Source organism: Falco punctatus (genome assembly GCF_963210335.1).
Source record: "Falco punctatus genome assembly, chromosome: 4".
Lineage (NCBI taxonomy): Eukaryota > Metazoa > Chordata > Aves > Falconiformes > Falconidae > Falco > Falco punctatus.
In genome coordinates, this window is record NC_137583.1 from 84,787,563 (window position 1) to 84,807,125 (window position 19,563).

A 19,563-nucleotide genomic window follows, 5' to 3' on the forward strand; every position below is an offset into this window, starting at 1 on the left:
TAAATTCTTGGGTAGATGTACAGATTATAAAGTCTCTGAACCACCCAGAAATGAAACATAAATTTTGTTGGAATCACATATTCCTAAGCTAAAGGATTCTGTCTTCCCTGTGGCCAGCTGGGAAGCTGATACGGTGGGAGGAAAGCAGGGAACTAGGTACAAGTGCTCTTCTTGTGTCTGCATATCCATATAACTTGTATCTGAATACAAGCCAAGGTATGCACTTAAGCTGAGGTGGGCAATTGCATGCCCCATCTCTCACTCAGCAACTTTCAGCAGATTTCAGCAGCTAGCATTCCCTAACATGGCTGTTTTAAGGCACTGGGAGGATTACTTTACCTCAGAGCAGCAGCCAGATGCAGTCAGATGCACAGAGGGGAAGAAAGGTCGTAAAACTTGGCAGAGGCAGATCTGCAGCCTGCACTGAACCCGTCTGTGTGCAATCCTGCAATGAAGTTTCATCTCTGCTGGAGTTGATAGATGCCATTGACTTTAGTCCTGATTGGATTTTCAGTAACCAAGGATTTTCCAGCAGCCAATGTAAAGGAGAAAACTAACTTACTTTTTCTTGAAATAGCTTTCTTTTGTTTCCTTGTCTGCTTTCCTTAGTCCTGGGAAGAAGGGGGGGGGGGGGGGGGGGGAAGGAAGATTTGAGGAGAGAAGAACATTGTTCTAATTTCACAATGCATGACTCTTTATAAAAGTAACCAGTACTTAAAGTCTGTCCTGAAATAACCCATACCCTCAGATAACTTACATAAAATCAGCAGACATGACTGCGGAGATAACGGTGAGGTGAACTTGCTTGTATTTATAACTTGTGGATTTGTAGGTTACTTTGAATGTTTGCGTCATTAACTTGCAGGTTGTTTCAATGCAAATATGAGTAGGTGAAAGAGAAGGGCAGGTGGTATCTGAAAGCTAAAAGGCTTTTCAAGAACCCAGCACACCTCAGTGCTTGCAGGTATCTGGCCTTCAAGCGTAGTGTGCACAAATGTTCTTGTCTATTTGTGTCCATTTGCACATGTGTCATAATCATGTCATCCTTTCCACTTAGCTGCTTTTTTTTTTCTCTTCTCATATTTTCTACTCTTACTATTCAGTTGTGCATTTCCCATTTCTCTGCTGATGATTCAGCTTTTAGGTTTATGTTTTATCTGAATCTCAAGTATATCTTGGATTTCCTATACTTCTCGCAAAACCCAGGTGATCAAAAAATATGTCTATATTGTTACATTGGGAAAAGGTTATGATCAGGCACAGCTAAAAAAAGAAAATAGTATTGCAGTTTATAATCATCAAGAAGCAGACCTAATGCTTCACAGTTATCTTTTAGGTTTACATTTCCTGGTTTCTAAGAGCTCAACAGGATAATCATGTTCCCTTAACGTAGTTTTGCTGATGGAATACAGTTACATAATATTGCATACTTTTCTAAATCATTTTTGCTATAATTATTACTTGTATGAAAGATTAAGAACAAAAGAGATTCAAACGGGGAAATTGATGTGGGTCAGTATGTTACGTATCAGCAGATGTGCGTAAGAGTATGTCTTTAATTGAATTTTGAATTCTTTGTTCATTTTTAGTCCTTGAATCTCTGGAGAAATATTTTCCATTTCCATTAAATATCTGGGTTTTTTTTTCCCAGCTAGCTAGCTGAGTTCTCAGACAAGCAAGTTTCCATCCTTTCCAAAAGCATGCAGCCCCTCCCCACTTAATATCTCCAGTTTAAAAGCAGGCTTAAATTCGTACATCTGTAAAGTCTGATGGAAAGAAACTAAATGTTTTTTACAGTTCCCCTTTTACTCAATGGGTCTGATTTTTATTTACATTGAGGCCTTTTTTTCCCTAATGGCAATGCAGTAGGACTTCATGGTGAACGTAAGTATAAACCACATTAATTAGACTGTAAGTTGATATTCTTAGCAAAGGACCACCAGCATCACACATACTACCTAACTAACCTCGGGCAGTTGTTAAAGTTTAGTTCACAAAACATATAATGGACCGTTTTCCAGGTACCAACACATTTATGACCTTTTGTCTAGCAGACTACAACTGTGCTGGGACTGTGATCCCAGAGGTGAAATGTTTGAGGGCAACCAGTATCTGTTACCATACAGCTGATTCAGCTATATGGGAATAGTTAAGCTGAATACTGGAAAAGTCTGGACGTGCCACTAGTTGTCAGGAAACCCTGGCTTTATTAGCAGCCTATTTATTTCTCTCATTTTTCCCCAAAGGGTCTAACTTACCCTCGCCAGCAGGCAAGTTTGAAAGCTGCTGCCATCAGGTTTGAGTACTAACAAAGCTGTACTGATCGTTGTTGAAGTTTTTTGGTTGGTTGTTTTTTATGGGTTTTTTTTTGTGTTTGGTTTGGGTTTTTTGAGATGTGTCTGAAAGGGAGGAAGGGAATATTTTAGGATGTGGAAGGTCTGAAATTTCAGAAATTAATTTCTTGCTTTTTTTATAGCATCCTCCACTACTCTTTTCTTTGTTTTCCATCCTTCTTCTATAGAGCCTTGCCTTTTCTCGGTTCCCCTTTTATTTTTCTACTTTTGCTTTCCTTTTCTAGTTGATTTCTTTCACATTTTTGTTGGCTGCTTCCTTTCACAGTTTTGAAAAGCTTGATTAGGAGGTCCAGGCTGCCTCAAAAGCATGCTGGCCTCTGGCCTCGACCGGCCTTTAGGATCACTTGGCTGCCTTCCAGCCAGCTGGCTGATAGTCACTGTGTGAGCCTCAAAGTGGGGTGACCAAAGCTGCCAGGTGCACCCAGGCATGTGAGGTGTCTCCTGCTTTGCTGTGAGGGTGAGCTGTGGCTATGTCTGGAGCTCAGTTTGCAGGTTCCCTGGTTTTGCAGCTGCCTCCCTCTACGCAATGCAGTAACACCTTGTGAGTCTTCGTGCTTTTTGGACTTGCTGCCAGTGAGGGATGCTCAGGGCTTGCACATTTATTTTCAGTTGTGCCTTTGAGGGTGAGGAACAGAGGGGGAAGCTGCCAAGTCTCTCTCATGATGTCCTCACTTTCTACTGTGGGTGATGCATCGTTGACAAGGGGTCAGCACAGGCTGCTTCTGTGTCCTGCAGTTCAAGAATACGTAATGCAGTAGCACCAGAGGATAAAATATTAATGCCATGAAATAAGTGGCCAAACTCTTACCACTTTCAGATGGGTCAAAACTGACTATCACATTCAGCAGTCATCCTTCATGTCTCACTGTAGACTGGCAGAAGAGCCTGCCCCAAGATGGGAGGGGAAAAGTTGTGTCTCTTATTCATCTCTTTCCAACTGGTTAAGGGGGCATGGTCCAAGAAGGTGCCTGGGGTCCGACCTGCTTCCATGTGGCCCAAAGTTTTGGATGTTGGCCAAGAAAGTTTTTTTCCTGCTAATGCAGGAAAGAGGAGGAGAGCAGTGAGAGCTGCTGCTGGAAAGGCAGCCTTGTGGTGGAGCACGGGCCTCTGCTCATCTTGGCTTCCAGCTCCAGCGATGGCAGCAGCAACAGACCAGCTCTGCTCTCCTCTCCTTGCCCGTCACCACTTAAACAGCTACAGACAAGTGAGCGTGGGGGCTGCCTGTGCAGGCAAAGAAGGAAGGAAGGGATGAGATGATCTTAAAGATCTTTCCCAATTAAAATGATCCTATGAACTGTTTTTCTGGCGGAGGGAAGGAATATACCTGGTGGGGATGAGGGGGAGTTTTTTTCTGCAGAAAACACCGGGTTTTCACACGAGGGTGTTTAGCAAGGGGAGGGGTCTGGGGAGCAGGGGAGACGGAGTTTGTGTGGGGATGGGAGCAACTTCTTTGCTGTGTGACTACTGGATGACGACGATGTGGATGGTATGTGTAATATGGGGTATGAAACTCTGTGTTGCCTTGCTCTGTTCCACAGAATGGTTTCCCAGGATCGACTGAAGTGTTTGAGATGAATTGTGCACTGATTTTCATCAAAACTGACACATGCAACAGAAAACACCTCTGTTGCTGATAACATGTGATTTATTTATTAAAAGCTACAAGAATTATATAATTGTACACATGATAGTTAATGATTTCTCTGTAGCAGCAGCACTCCTGCGTTTAGCTGACATCCCTTTCCCCTCCTGTCATATTTTGTGACTTTATGTTCAGAAGTCTTTTGCATCCAATATGCAGCAGGCCAAACCCTTCATGAGGCTTTCCAAATTCAGCTGTTACTAGAGATCACATTACGTGAATGCTGCTTCTCCTCAGAAGCCTTTGCCATACCTCAAGTTTGCTGTAACACCCCACCACAGTCCTTTTCAGGATGTGCCTGGCCCCCCGTTTTCTTCATCCGTTCAGACTGGTCATTGACATTACGTATGAGGAGTAGCAGAGAGAGCTGTATTTGTTCAGTGTTAAGAGAAGTCTTAGGTGGAATGTTGCTGATGCCTTTAACTACCTAATGGAACACTGCAGGAAAGAGTGACTCTTCTCACAGTGCATGATGAAATGACAGCAGGCCATAGACACAGGTTGCAACAAAGGACGTTCTGATTAGACCTCAGGAATAGGTTTTTTTCTCGAGACAGTAGTGAAGCATTAGAACAGGTTGCCCAGAGAGCTTGTGGGATCTCCATCCTTGGACATACTCAAAGCTGAACTGGACAGGGCTCTGAGCAGCCTGCTCTAAGTTGGTCCTTCTTTGATTGAAGGTTCAGGTGACTTCAGGACATCTCTTCCAATATTGGTTATTCTGTAGCAGTTTGATTACAATCAGTATTCCCACAAGTCCACTTCACTGGACAAGGCCGTTGACTTTTTAAAACCCACTGCTCTGGAAAGCAGCAACCTAAGAAAAACAGTGAATGCTGTAGGCAGCAGTAGCCAAATAGGAGAACAAAGGCAATTTTTTAAAAGAAAAAAAATAAATAAAAAAACAACCACAGAAACAAGCAAACAAAAAGGCCCCCATGGGTTTACTGAAATATGATAAGCAGTTTCTGCTGGGTCTACTGGGTCTCCCAAAAGGTACAGAGGAGAAACACTGGGTGTGAATAAGGCTGCATTAACTAAGTGGCTGAAGATACTGTAAAAGGAGAATACTTTTTTCCTTTTCAGCATTTCTATGCCATCATAACTAGAAAAATGCTTTGTGGAGTGAAATGTTTTATTAGTAATTCAGCAAGATCAAGGAACATTTGAAGTAGCAGATATTGCTCTGCTTTTAAAATCAAACTATAAATCTCTACAGTTGACTCATTTCTGCCGAAAGTAGAATTCAAGGTTGAAAGTAAAGGGTCTGTAACTCAGTTCTGGAAATAATGGTATTCATAGTGAATTGCTGTTTGGGACATTCATTTAGAAGAATGGGCATTGTTCACTGTCTTGCTGCTTCTTTTATGGCGTAAAGGGTCATTGACTCAATTCCTTTGTCCAGACACTTTGACAGCAAGACGAATGCGTTGAGCTGTTCTTCAAATACAGCTTAGCTGAAGGATATGGTTGTCTCTCACACATGTGAGCATTACTCATCTACATACTTACCCCAGCCAAACTACGTTAGGAGGGTGAGGAGTTTCTGAAGCTCTGATGAAGGCGGACTGGAAGTATGAACTGCTGTCTAACGCAGTTTCCTGCATTCCACACACACCGTGGATGTGTCAGAATTTAGGGTATTACCATTGTACAGGCCCTATCTTTTAATCATTCTTGTCATTTCATAGTGCAAAGAGAAGAGGTGTTAGCAGCAATTTTTTAGTTCTCCTAATATAATGTTTTCTTGACAAGTTTGAATTTGGAGTCTACAGGGGCAAATTTTATGCAGAATTACAGGATCCCAACAGTGCCCAATGGACCTGGCTCACCTGTCAAGGCATGCCTCCCAGTGATTTCAGTGGGCTGTAGGATCTTGCCTAGCTGTTCCTGAGAGGCTAATGTTTACAAGCAGTTCTTGCTGTCAGAGTCCTAAAGCACATTGATGCTCTGTGTGTGGACCTGTCAGGTTTACAGGGCCAGTGCTGTCCTGCATTAGGCAGCTGCCTGATGTAAGTCTGACCATAAACCCAGATTTCCTTAGAGGCTGTGTTCTGGATGCTGGTCTCTGGGAAGCACAAAGCTGTTTAGCAACTGCAAGGAGCCTTCTTCCCTGCTACCTCAACCAGAGTTTCTTTTGCACATTGGGGCTGTAAACTACTGTCATCCTTTGGACTACTTTAGACTTGCTGAGTGCTTTAAGGGTCGCTGGCATCAGCTAGTGTGCAGCCTCAGAGCCAACGCGTGAGCAGTTGGTGAGATATGCTGCAGAACACAGTCCTCCCAGAAGTTTACTATGTATAAAGAAAAAATGGCTGCTACTTAGATTAGTCCAGCCATTGACCCAGAAAGTACAACCCAAAGCCTATCCATATGCATGTGTGACTGTGTTTAAGTATCTGAAAATCTGAGTTTATTTAAATGAAGTTTCGAAGAGTGAAGAAAGATCAGAATCTCTAATCAAAGCTTTTCTTGTGCTGCCGAAGGACAGCTGAAGTTTATCAGGCAGAACTGTTGAAACAATTAAAAAGCTGGATCTAATAAAATTTTGGAAGAAAAAGACATTGGAGTCTGTGGGAGATAGTGCTTTGTTGCCTTGATCCTCAATTTTGTTTTAATTGGAAGTGGTTTCTCTTAACATTGCTATTCTAGCTTCTGGTTATGCTGAAATAGCATTCTACCCAAGTAGGGTAGGGTAGGGAATGAGAAATATCTTCATGCCAACATGGAGACCTCATACACTTGGTACATACTGTCACTGAATGACCTCTCATCGTAAGCCTGTTGCTGGTTGCCTTCCAGAGGACTTTACTGATGATAGTAAGCAGCAATCTTTTCTGTTAATTTAGTTTGGCTGCCAGAATTTATCTGGAATCTCCTGAAGGAATTTGTAACATTTTCAATGAGGGGAAAAAAAACCTAAAAAAAAAAAATGTTTACTCGCTTCCTTGCTACCTTTTGGTAGGGATTTCTGGGAGAAAAGTTTTTGGAACAAAAAACTCCATTCTTTTGGGAATAAATGAATTAATCAACACTCAGAGCTGCAAGATGAGGCAAAAGGAGCTTTCTGCAGACAGAGGGCAATTGCCATGTGCCTGCAAAAGGCATATTCTCCCCTTTAATTAGGGAATGGCTTTGAGGTGGTGTATTGCAAGGCTAGAATGGTGCTAACCATGACACGCAGGGAAAGCTCTGCGTGTGGGTGGTCACAGTCCTTCAGGACCATGAGCCAGCTGCAGAGAGCCCAGCAGGGAGTTAGGCTGCTGCTGGAGAAACTGGCTGCTGTTTGGAAATACCTGACAGAAAAATACTACAGTGCCAGCACAGTGGCTTAACGAGCTAACAGGATAACTGGAATATATTACATTCAAGAGCTGGATAATTCTGTGAACAGAGCGAGGGTTGTAGCTAAAGCACTGCCACTAATTAGGGCTAGATTTTCAAAGTGGTGCCTGGGATTATAGCCATAATTCTGTGAGTGACAGTCACGGAGCTCAGGCCTCTGTTTGCTCCTTTTGTTAGTTGGCCCCTTACATCCCCGTGTGTGCCCTGTGTTCCCAAGATGTGGAAGAAGTCAAGTGATGGAGAGAAAGGAAGCATTTATTTAGTCTGTATTTATGTCATCAATCTTTTTCCAAAACTGTTTCTTTTCAAATGCAGCACTTGGGAGGAAATGGGAGTATTCACCTAGTTGCAGATCTACTGAGGAATTCCCTCTCTAAAAAGGATGGCAGAATATGAAGCGTGAACTTGGAATGATGTCTTATATTCTTTTACTGTGGAAAGATGCAGGAAAACGTAAGCCTTTTTCCACTTGCTTAGAGAGTTTTCCTACTGTTAAGAGTTCAGTGAAATCAAGAGGGCAATAGTAAAAGCCAACAGGGCTAGCTTAGGGGAGAACAATTTTTTGAGGAACTCTTCTTGACACCTGTGATATGTACAGATAGGTCTGTTAAAACAATAGTTCCAAGGTGATTTAAACTGATATCAGGAAAGCTGTACGGAGTGGAAACTGGTACTCTGCCCCTGTGTTGCACTGGGCAGTTTTGGACTCGTCTTGTATCTCAGATGAACTAAGGGATACAAACAGATAGAAGGAGACAGGGGACAAAGCATCAGCTGCTTCTTTTGCTCTTGTTGAATTCAGGCTATTAACCTTATTTATTTTGCTTTAAATCTGCAGGCAAGTTTAGTGCTCTTGAAAAGCAGAGAACAAAGAACTAGAGCTTGAAGCAAGCGTAATTCAGGCAGTTACTATACAGCCTATCTTTCCCCCTAGCCCTGCAACACAGTGTCTTTAGCTCTGACACATCTAGCAATACTTTTTCTGTTTGCTGATGCATAATTTGGGACTGAGTTGACGCTATTTTTCACTTGTGATTTGAATCAAAAATGCCCTTCTGAAGAGGAAAGTGGATTAGGGTACATTAAGATTAAGGCATAGCAGTGTTTTCCTGTGCTGTCTGCTGGAAAAGGACTAAGTGCTTGTATTTTTCAGCTACACATGTCCAGCCATGGTAGAAGCATGTAATAAAATCACATTAATCCTTTTTCATATCAGCAGGACTCTAAAATAATTAAATTGGGCTGCACAATATATAAACATGCTAAAAGAGACTTGGTACAAGGCACATTTTACCAGCACACTGTACTGTACTGGTCACTGTGGTGCCCAAAAGCAGATTTTCTACTACAGCACCAGGCAAACATAGTTACAGATTCTTCCAGACCTGCTTTCACACACTGTACTGCTTTCACACACTGTACGTTTGTCCAAAAGTATTTGCCTCATAACCTAGAGGTAGAGGCAGGCAGAACAGGGGCACCCGAGGTTTGCCCTGTGAGCCACTTCACTTCCAGGAGCAAGAGGGTTGTCCTTACTCTTCCACATATCTAGATAGACTAGTGAAGGGTAAGGTATTTTAGGAGATATTTTTAATTAGCCATGAGAGTCTCTATTTCTTAGCTTCTGCTTAGACAAATTTTTAGCGATGCACTCAGAATTTCACCTAGGTCTGATAGACTGTAGTACTCTGAGATTTCTAAAGATTTGTGGTGTTTTGATTTTTTATTTTTTTTTTCATAACGCATACCATGGCTAAAGAGGGAGGGAGTCTCAAGAGCTCCATTTGCTAGTTTGAAGCCTGCCTCCTTTCTTCTTCAGGGTCACATAACTTCCCTCCAGCGTTTGCAGGAACTACTCATAAGGAAAAGTGATACTAGGACAAGACTGTGTTATTTTTAGCTTTCAGTCATCTCCTTCTGCTTTCTCTTTTCTCTCTACTGAAAAAAATGAAAAGCCCTACCAAACGTGGACCTTTTCTTGATCTCAGCAAGTCTCGAGAGGCTTGGACCTGGTCTCAGGCGCTTCCCCATGTTTCGCAGATAGCTGTCACAGGCTCTGGCTGTTGTCTTCTGCCATGCTTCAGAAGTTGGGAAACTCAGTAGCAGAACAGAAGGAGATTTTACAGTGTGTGTTTACTAGAGAGTATTTTAAAGGAAGCACCGATACTTCTCTAACTGCTTGAGTGCATGCACTCTTATCAGTGGCAATGACACCAGCTCGATTACAAGCAAGAAAAACGAAAGGAGATTGGAACCTGTTTCAGGAAGCCTTTAGTTTTCTGAGAGATTCAGCTAGGCTTGAAGTTGCAGCTCACGTCCCATCTCTTCATGTCCAGATATGACAGAAGCATGTAATAACAGCATATTCATCCCATTCCGTATCGGCAGAACTTGCAAAATAATTAGGCTGGACTGCACAATGTGCAAACATGACACTCTAAACAAAAATGTTAAACTAATTCAGACTGAGCTCTCACTTCAAGGGTATAAAAGAGCACCACAGTTATTGAGGGAAAATCACATTTGTGCCCTTTTGTACCAATGACTTCAAGTCCATAGCATATCAAGTGATGAGACGAATGTTGTCTTTCTGTCAGCTAACCATGTTTTAAATGGCAGCTGAGAAGACAGAGGGTTTTTTACATCCTGATGACTAAATACAAGGTTTACTTACAGTGACAAAAATCCCGGCGTAATTATGTTGCAGCCACTAAAATCCGTCTGGATTTCTCTCATGATAAATGGCAAGCAGGAAGAGTATGACCCGTGCACTTTGCCATCCCACGCCTCAAGATGCTACAAATCGCAGTTGGTTTGGTGGCTGGAGAGTGCTGCTGACCACACACTCTCCTTTACCCTGCCCTGCATCAAGTGCTCTTAGCCTTGTCTTCACTACTGCGGACAGTCTGGTATTGCTTTAGAAAACCGTGATTCCAAACTGCAGCAAGTAGCTTTTTCTGATTTTCAGAAAATCGGACTTCCTGTCAGGAATTCCTCCCTTCCTCCCAGCTCCTTGAAACACCAGTATTAGAAGTATAATCGCTTTCCCTACTTTCTAAATATCCTTCCCTGGGTATGTTCATGCAAAATTGCTCCTTCCTTTGAGGTAGGGCGTCTACCTGCTCTTAAGCCCCTCTGGCATGTGCCCTGCCATGCCTGAAGACCTGTATTTTGGGTGAGAAGGTGCCATGTATACATGTGGAGGGTGGCAGGCCACTGGAGGATGAGGAGCAGAGGTTTGGGTTAGTAGAGGTGTTTGGCTCAGTTGTGTGAAGTTTTTGATGGTGCATCCCAGGTGTCAGCCCAACAACAGGTGCCTCTCTCCCTCAGCTTTTCTCCTGTGCATTCCCTTTCTCGGCTGTGTGGACAGCATGAAAATTGGAAAAGCTTCAAAAAAGTGTTGTGGTGTGTTTCTGATTACTAAGGTGAAGTGCTAGATGTTATCAAAATGCCTAGAGTTTTGATGTAATGTCACATTTTGGAGAGTTACACTAGGATAAACTATGGAATATGCAATTTGTTTATGAAGCAGGGCTGGTTTTGAGGCCCCGTAACTGTGTGACTAAGGGTGAGCACCTCACCAGACAGTGTGGGGTACCTTTAGGAGCACATAAATATTTTTGTTGTTGTTATTATTTCTCCTATGGGGCTGGACACGCTGCTACTCTCTTTGTATAAAGCCAGGCTTTGCCTGTGCAGCTTTGGCTGTGCTGGTGATGCTTTGCCTATATCAGGATTCATGGTGATACTCTGGTATAACTGTCCCGATAGTATTACCGTAATGTAGATATGGCCCCAAAAGGGTCATTTAACAGCAACGTATTTTTAAGTGTTGTGGGTATTTGCAGGACCCCACCAGATCCACCCCAATCTGTTCAAAGCATAGACTGTTAAACTGTTCATAGTGATTTCGTGGCAGATCTAAAAAACCCAGAGAAATGTTTAAGGGCTGGGAAAACGCATGTTTTGCAAATGTGCACATATCTAGGTTGGTTGGCCCAGTTACTGTTCTGTACAAAATCATGAAAAAATCATAAGTAGTAAAGCATTAAAGATAATGTGTAATCAATGTCAGGCAGTGATGTAGTATGAAAAATACATCCTGACAAGGAAATGACGTTTCTTGGTGGGATCACAGCTTCAGCTGGTAAAGGTTACTGAGTTCTTGTCATAGAATTATCATAGTCACATAAAATATTCTGATTTAAACGTGTCTCTATCCAGAAACCAGTGGTGGCTTCAATAAATATATTGAAATGTATGTTTATCTGAGAAGGCCAAAAGTACAATTGCAACTAATTAGCTGTGATCCAATAAGGATGTTTCTACCGGAATTTGCTCATAGTCCCACTCTGCTCGGTACCCTTTTCCCATTTAAACAGTCTGTAAGAAACAAAATGATTATGACAAAAAGTCAAATGCAACAGACCCCATTTTTTTTTATAATGGTACCCATTTTCAAGCTTTATATTTATGATTTAGGCCTCATCGGTGTCTTGACCTGCCAGCTGTGCTTGCTCTTTAATCCCTGCTAGCTGGGCTGCAGTGCCCCCTTGCCCAGGTTTTGCACTCTCTGGGGGCAAGAGCAGCTTGTTTTCGAAGTTAAGGTTGAATACACAATATTTAATACACTGAGCAATGAGTCACAGCTGAGTGGGATTCAGTTACTCTTTCCTGGCAGAAATTGGAACTTCGCTGCATAAATACTGGTTTTCTTTTTTTGCCTGAAACCGAACGGCAAGAGTGGAAGGGAGCTGTGGCTTCCCGGGAGCAGAGTGGCACTTGGTTTTACTCCAGAGTCCGTGGGAGGTAGTAATAGTAGCACCACCTCCCTGCTGAACTTGGAGCCTGACTCCCGATGGCATCTCCTCCGCTGTGTTCAGGGGAACAGCAGTGAAAACTGCTGATAGTGGGTTCCTGCTGATGCCCCAGACACTGGCTCAAAGGTGTTCTTGCTTCCCAGTTCTGATCATGGCCAGAAGGTAGCTCTGGGTCCCGATTTGCAAATAGCAGCCCACCAGTAAACTTGCTGAACCAAAGACTGACATTACAACCTAAACTGTGGAGTACGAAGGGTCATCTACAGATGGCTTTTTAAGGTGTTTTTTTCTTCCAAATCACCCTCAATGCTTATAGTTATTATAATTCACAGTTGGGTTTTTTTGCAGAGTATTAGTAAGCTCTCAGAAGTCTTTCTCACATGTATGTAATAAACTTTCTGGAACAAGATTTTCTTGTAATAAGTAACTAGTAATAAGACATTATAAAGATAGAAGTTGTTTTTAGAGATGACAGCAACATCCCCATCCTTATGTGCTACTTTTACCTCCTGTTTAATAAGCAGTTTCTTTTTGGGTGAGGAACTGCTATATTAAAATTACAGTAGTATTTTCATATCATTGTGTTTTCTTAAGGAAGAGTCTCAGGAAGGGATGACTTAGTCCACTAGTGGTTAAATTATTACCTAGATAAAAACATCATTTTGATTAATGGTCATCTCATTAATTCTTCATTGTAAAACTAAGAATGTGTATAAAAGACATTTATTAAGCAATTTGTCTATTCAAGAGTTATTGGAAAATTCTCTCACCATTATTTCTCTTCCAGCAGATTTTTAAAAGCATCACCAATGAAGATTCAATCCAGGGACAAGGAAGCAGGAGACTGATAAGTTTTTCATTGTCAGGTAAGTCTCTGCTGATGTGGTATTTTTAAGCCCAGAGGGTGGGAAACTGAAGTTACTAAACCCTTTCATGTACGTGTGTATGTATGTATACATTTAAGCATGGATTTTTTGCCTGTTGCGCTAGAAGTAATGGTAAGACAGAGAATTAATATTTGTGGCTATTGCCACACTCTCTTCCTTCAATGACAGCTATGTGCTGAAGTGTCTTGTCCAAGTACAGTTTTGAGGCCGTGTTTGGTTTTCCTGTTTATGATTAAATGTGGTGCTATACATGTAGGTCAGGGAAAGCCAGATCAAAGGCATGTGCCTTACAGAGCAAAATATAATTTGTGGTAGTCCTCTGTTTCTTGGAGAGCACATTCCACCGTCTTGGTCTGGACCCGAGGCAGATTCATGAGCCATGGTTCACAAGCTTGTCTGTATCGCTCAGCAGTGACTCCCAGACTTCTTGAGCCCCAAGACTGCTCTCGCTCCTCCAAGTTCTCTGAAGAATGTTCAGCCTCGTCACTTCGCATGTCACTGCAGGTTTTAAAGGCCTAATATGGTTCCATGAAGCAGCTACAGACCATTTGATCTGGGTTTGGTAAAACCAATCTGTAAATCAGTTTGTCAAAAGAGTAGTTGTGAGCAAGGTTCTCATTTTGGAATTTTATGCTTGCTACTTGGTTTCCATGTTTTTAGCTCCTGGAAGATAAAGATGTTGAACTTGACTTGGAAATTTGTTGAGGAAGTAATACAGAGAAAAAAAAGTTACTGTGGTTCGAAGTTTTTACAGCCATAGGCCTTTCTGTAACAAGTCCTACACTTGGACAAGCATCACATTACATGGTTGGTTTGGCTGTATAATTATTTCAAGCTTTCCTCTAAGTTGTGTTAATCTAGAACTTCCATATCTCTTTAATATTAAGCGTGCAAGTCAGTGCTTTTCCAAATTAGGTGGCCAGTGTGGTTCTTTAGGTTTTATATGCTATGTGGCAGGCTAGACTGACATTAAATGAGGCTCTTCTAACACATTTTGCCGGGTTGGACACTGGGCACCCACTCGGTCACATCAATTTAATAAAACCACGGGTTTAACTCAACAGAAATAAAGGAGTAGAGTTAATGGGGGTTTTTTTAATGTTCTTAGATAATCTTACACAGAAATTGATGACCAGAATTGGTTAAATTTTTCATTCTGTCAGATTCTTTGGCCTAGTAGACCAAGAGATGTTAAGAGTAATAAATTGAAATTGCTAAATAAAGTTGTCTCCATGGGCCCTTTTATAAACTAAACTATCTGATTTACAGTTTGATTCAAAGTATACAAAGACTGTACCTTGTAATATATTGGGGATATATTATTCTAGTGGTTCACAAGCAATTCATTTACATTTTTATCACAACCATATTAACAACATCATCACAGCCAGGCATTTGAAAGTCTTTGAGTGCAGTTCACAATTATTTTATCAAAAAAAATCCTTAGTATCAAAATAGCTCGATTTCAGTCTCTCTGAAATTAACAGATCAACATGTCACAAGGATTTATTTATTACCTTCTTAGTCAATTTAACAACAAAAAAAGTTGTTGTCTCCTTCAAAGTAAAGTTATTGCTATTCCTATACCTGCTTATGCTAGCTAATAAAATGTAAATCAAGCCAGGCCTTCCAGAGGCATCAGAAGGAACTGGGATTCCTTTCCATTTGCACTACTGTTGCAGCAATGGCTTACCTATTGTCACAAGTCCTTTCAGCTCATACAGACTTCTCCTTTTTAATATCTAATTTTTTGGTATACTGTCACCTTTAGTGTTATTACTTAAAAGTTAGGTTTCCAAATTATGGTTGCTTTAGTTGTAATTAAAAAACAAAAAAAAGTGTAAGACCATTAGTCTGACTGGGGACCATTGTGTTAGGTGCTGCCCGACACAGAGACATTGTGACATAAGCAGGTTAGCATCTGAAGAATGTGAGAAGAGCTATGCCTTCTACCATATCAATTATTAAAAAGAAAAAAAATATTAGGATGGAAAAGAAAAATCTCAAAGTAGGCCAAATCCCAAGAAATGCTGAACTACATCGGTTCATTTCACCTGTGCTGCTTGCTCTGTTGCCTGACACTCCGGTGAGACCCTATGTTAAAATGAACTGTGCAGAAAAATTCGTTCTAAAAGTTGGTGACAGAGTGCTTTATTCTTTTTGTAGTTGTATTTAGTATTTGCTTGAACAAAATCCAACTGGTTTCACTGAAAGTTTTGCCTGAGAAAAGATTTCTGGCCTGAATAAAAATGGCAGACAAAGAAAAAAGTGTGAACTGATGCTTCAAAGCAAAAGGAGATGGCTAGCATCTTGAGAACAGAAATAGCTGAGAGTTTGCATTTACGTCAGTAGGAGGTTTGTTTTCTTTGTATTTATTCCTTTGGAGACTGGAAGTTGGTCCTGTGAAAGGTTGGTTCAGATTAATAGGTTCACTAGCAACACTGATCTCAAAAAAAGATAATTTCCCATGATTAAGCTTCTTAGTCATTTATATGATAAGTGTATTATTATAGCTTTCATTATTTAAAATACCTAGAGGAATATTGGAAGCCTAATTGAGCTAGATTAAATACAGTCTTTAAGGAAGGCTCTGCAGTCCCTTTGCATTTACTTTCCGACATGACTTTTCTGCTTTTACCAGTGAATGTCACACTTCTGATAAGGTGGCTGAAAGTGTTAGAGCTTTCTCGCAGAAAGTACAGAAAGAAGAAATGTGCTAAACTTCCCAAGATGTACCAGCCATTTCACTGAAGGTTCGTGGTCTAACATCAGTGTAACACTTTTGCTGGAAGCCCGTGAAACTATTCTGTTGGCTGGTATATATAGAAAGTGTTACCATGAGGTTTGCATGATATACCTCCTAGCTATATGTTGCATCAAATAAAATTTTTCAAGCTTTGATATTTCACATATCTCATGCATTTGCACACTCTGTATTTGTAAGTGTTCTTGTGGAACAAATGGCCGGAAGATCTGAATATTCCACAAACATTCAGGCATTTATTCCTCATCACACCTCTCTGAGAAGTACTGTTAGTTGTTTTTATGTGGCTTTCAGACCAGACATTCAGGTAATATCAGTTGTCAGTTTATGGAAGTTAGAGTATAAATCAGAACTCAAAGTAGTATTAGGTCTACTAAGGATCACTTTGACAATAGTAGTTACCATGAAATGCTTGATCAGAAAGCAGATGTATAATACACTTTATTTTCCAGCCTTTTTTTGAAATCCTGGTGACAGAGTTCTAGCCACCGGATTTGTTGTTTGTTTAATACTGTTATAAACCTACCTACTCTTCTGCCCTCCCCAACTCAAGCTAACTTGCCCAGATGTATTCTATCTAAACCCAAGTTACTAATCATTCAACTTTTTCTTACCTGTCAGAGCTTGTGCGAAGGTGAGGTGACTTTCTACCACCTCCAGTACACCTGTGCCTACAAAGTATTGCAGTGCTTTAAATGAACATTTTTAAAGGCTTAAAAGGCTTTGAATTCAACTATCCTATATACCACAGGCCACGTTGCTCCATGGTGTGGAGCTCAGTTTGAGTTAGACTCAGACGTACCTTACAGACAGGTATGCAGTCTTGGATCTGAGAATACCAAGAGATGGTACTTTGCTCCAGTGGTTAATGGCTTGCAGTGATAAAAACTCCCTGTGTTAAGCTGTTCACATTAGCTGTTCAGGCTTTTTTTGTGTTTTCCTTCTTAATGAAGGCAATTAAAAAGGTAGCCTGTCTTTCAGCCATTTTTGAATAATTAATTTCTCTACTCCTTTTCATTTATTAATAGACCTATTTTCTTCCTGATACCTCTGCTGCCCCTTCCTTACACAAATGAGAATCCCTTGCTTTTTCCCCTATAGCATTTCCAGCTAGAAAAATAATTTTCTCCTCTTTTCCTCTGTCTTTAATATTTGCCTGGGAGCCTTATGTGACAGAAATGTTTGGCTTATCTGCTCCACTTAGATTATTTTTTTTTTTACATCTCAGATCTTTAAACACCTTCTTGTGCAACTACACCAGCCAATTCTTTCTTACATTCTTTTTTAGGAGGAAACTGGAGTCTGTCTATAGAATTGTAGATTTCTGAGAGCAGAAAGAACCACTTTAATTATCCGATTTAATCTCTTGCATATCACCAGTTGCAGAACCTCATTCAGTAGCTGATCAATTTGGTATCTGTTGTACATTATATAGTAGCTTTCTCAATTCCCCCATGTTATTTTGCTATGTTGGATTTTAAGGCTTCCCATCACTGCACATTACTGTTTGTTTTCTAAAATTCTTTCATATTTGCTTCTTAAAATCTATTGCCAGATGCAATACTTCTGTTGATCCATGCTCACTTCCCTTACAGTAAATTTTAGTATCAGATACTGCTGCATGAATCAAATTGGCATTTCCAAACCAATGCAATATTGCTGTGCTTACTGCTGAAAGGTTATTACACTGCTAGTAGCTAAAATAATTTCTATTGCTTTAAAAGCGCATAGCTGAGAGTACATGTGTGCCTCCTGTTGAATCCTGAGCAAGCAGAGTTTTCTTGTTCATTCCACTGAAGCCCCCACTACGTCTTGGGTAGCTTACTATAGTAGATGAGCTGCTACCTTCTGAGATAGGTCCTGCTTGTTCTGGTCAAGTTTTACAAAGCGCATTCTACAGGAGAAACACTGACATACTAGCACGCTGGCAGCTACCTTACCTCATTGGTAGCCAACCCAATCCTGTTCAAGTACATTTTTTCAGTGTCAGAACCCAAGCTGATGGCTCTTTGGGAATTTACAAAGGAAAACTGAAAGGAAATGCTGGAGCTGTACATTGCCATCCTAATTAGCAACTCTCTTGCAGTGGTGGATCATGAAGATGATTTGTTGTGCCTTGATACATTAATTATTAGGATCTCGGTAAGATGACAGTGTTTTTACTTTCTGCCATTAATGAGCAGAACACAGGGAGAATACATTCCATTTTGGTGTTCATCAAGCGAAGTCACAATCTAAATTGATTATGGTCTTTCCAGTGACCCTTTAATCTTTCCAGTGTCCTGGTAACTTTGCAGTACTTCATTAATTATGCCTCTAGATATGGTCTGGGCATGTTTGGCCTAACTCAAGATGTCTTCATCTTCTCAGAGGGTCAAGTGGCTCATGAGGAGTATGTACCATTTCGTAGTTCTGAGAACATGGGACTAGTATGCTAAATAAGAAAAATGTGGATTCAGTGACTTGACCATAGAATTATGGGGACTTAATGATCTCTCCCACAAGCCTCAGTGTAGCTAGCTGCAGGACATACAGTGTTGTCGCTTGGGTGGTGCTGGGAAACACAAAAGACATTCAGTACTTGTACTTTGTTGAAAGGAATTTGCCAACTGTATTAGAATATGGATATCACTTTCTCAAAGCTAGTTGTTCTGCTACTCATTCGTCGTCTTTGACCCTTCTGCTGGGTTGTAGACTGTCTACTTCAGTTAAATCAAATATGCACCATCAAGAGACTAGGCGGACTTAGTCTTCTCAAGACACATTTAGAAACTGCACATAATAGCCTTGTGTATTATTTCTAGAAAAGTTTTTCCACAGGTGTTGGCAAAAGCTTCTCATCCCTTGGTGAAAACAGCTTCTAACTTCTTTAACTTACTATGGACAGACTGATGACCGGACTAAATGTAATTGATTTAGAAAATGGACTGCTTCAGACTCTGGTTCTCACTCTGATTCTCCATCCTTTTCTGTCATGCTCCTAGAAGGAGCATGGGTCTGGAGCAGTACCTCACTATGTCAGGAGGGAACTGAAATACTCTATGATATTTTTGCTGGTATTTACTATCAGAGCATCTCCTTGCTGAGCATGACAAAATGTGACTCGCAAACCCAAATCATACTTCTCCCCTGACTCTTTGAAAGCTTAGTCACTTGTACTGAGGCAAAATCAAACATGGTAAAACACAGATGTGTTCAGGCTGTGTCTGATGGAATTTATATCCGCCTGCTTCTGTATTTTGCCAATAAATACATGCTAGTTTCTGAATTGCCACAAAAATAGTGCCTCCCTCACTATGCAGTCATCAGTGCCCCAAAGTTTGTGCTGTTGCATGGAAAATGGATTTGTAGAATCATCCTTTACAAGGCAAACAGGGAAATCTGTGGCCCACCTTAGGAACAGAGGCTACATGCGTGCAAGTGACCTAGAGCAAAGCCTCCTTAGGTCTCATCCAGACACCCAGAGATCAGCACATATGGAATGGAAGTCCTGAAGTTTGAACAATTTCATAATTCACTTGGAGGCAGCAGTTAGTGTAAGCCATTTTTCTACAATGAAGCAAGCCTAGCTGGACTGGGATGCATGTACTTAAAATAACTGAAGGTGTGCAGCAGCGGAAGAGTCTGTGGTTGCTGTGTCTTCACCTGGATTCATTCCTCCTGTCATCTCTCATGAGAGATGGCCTGACACTATTAAAACTGTTAGATGCATGTAACCTCTTTCACACTAAAGCATGATTTATGAGTAAAT

General features: G+C 41.0%; 1 protein-coding gene across 1 annotated transcript in view; it reads left to right on the forward strand.

Moving 5' to 3' along the window:
* HECW1 (HECT, C2 and WW domain containing E3 ubiquitin protein ligase 1) overlaps positions 1 to 19,563 on the forward strand; it is a 281,613-nt gene that overhangs the window by 157,450 nt on the left and 104,600 nt on the right. The window contains exon 6 of the mRNA XM_080386066.1: positions 12,949 to 13,027. Within this exon, the coding sequence (XP_080242192.1) occupies positions 12,949 to 13,027 (79 nt within the window). The remainder of the gene's footprint in view (positions 1 to 12,948; positions 13,028 to 19,563) is intronic.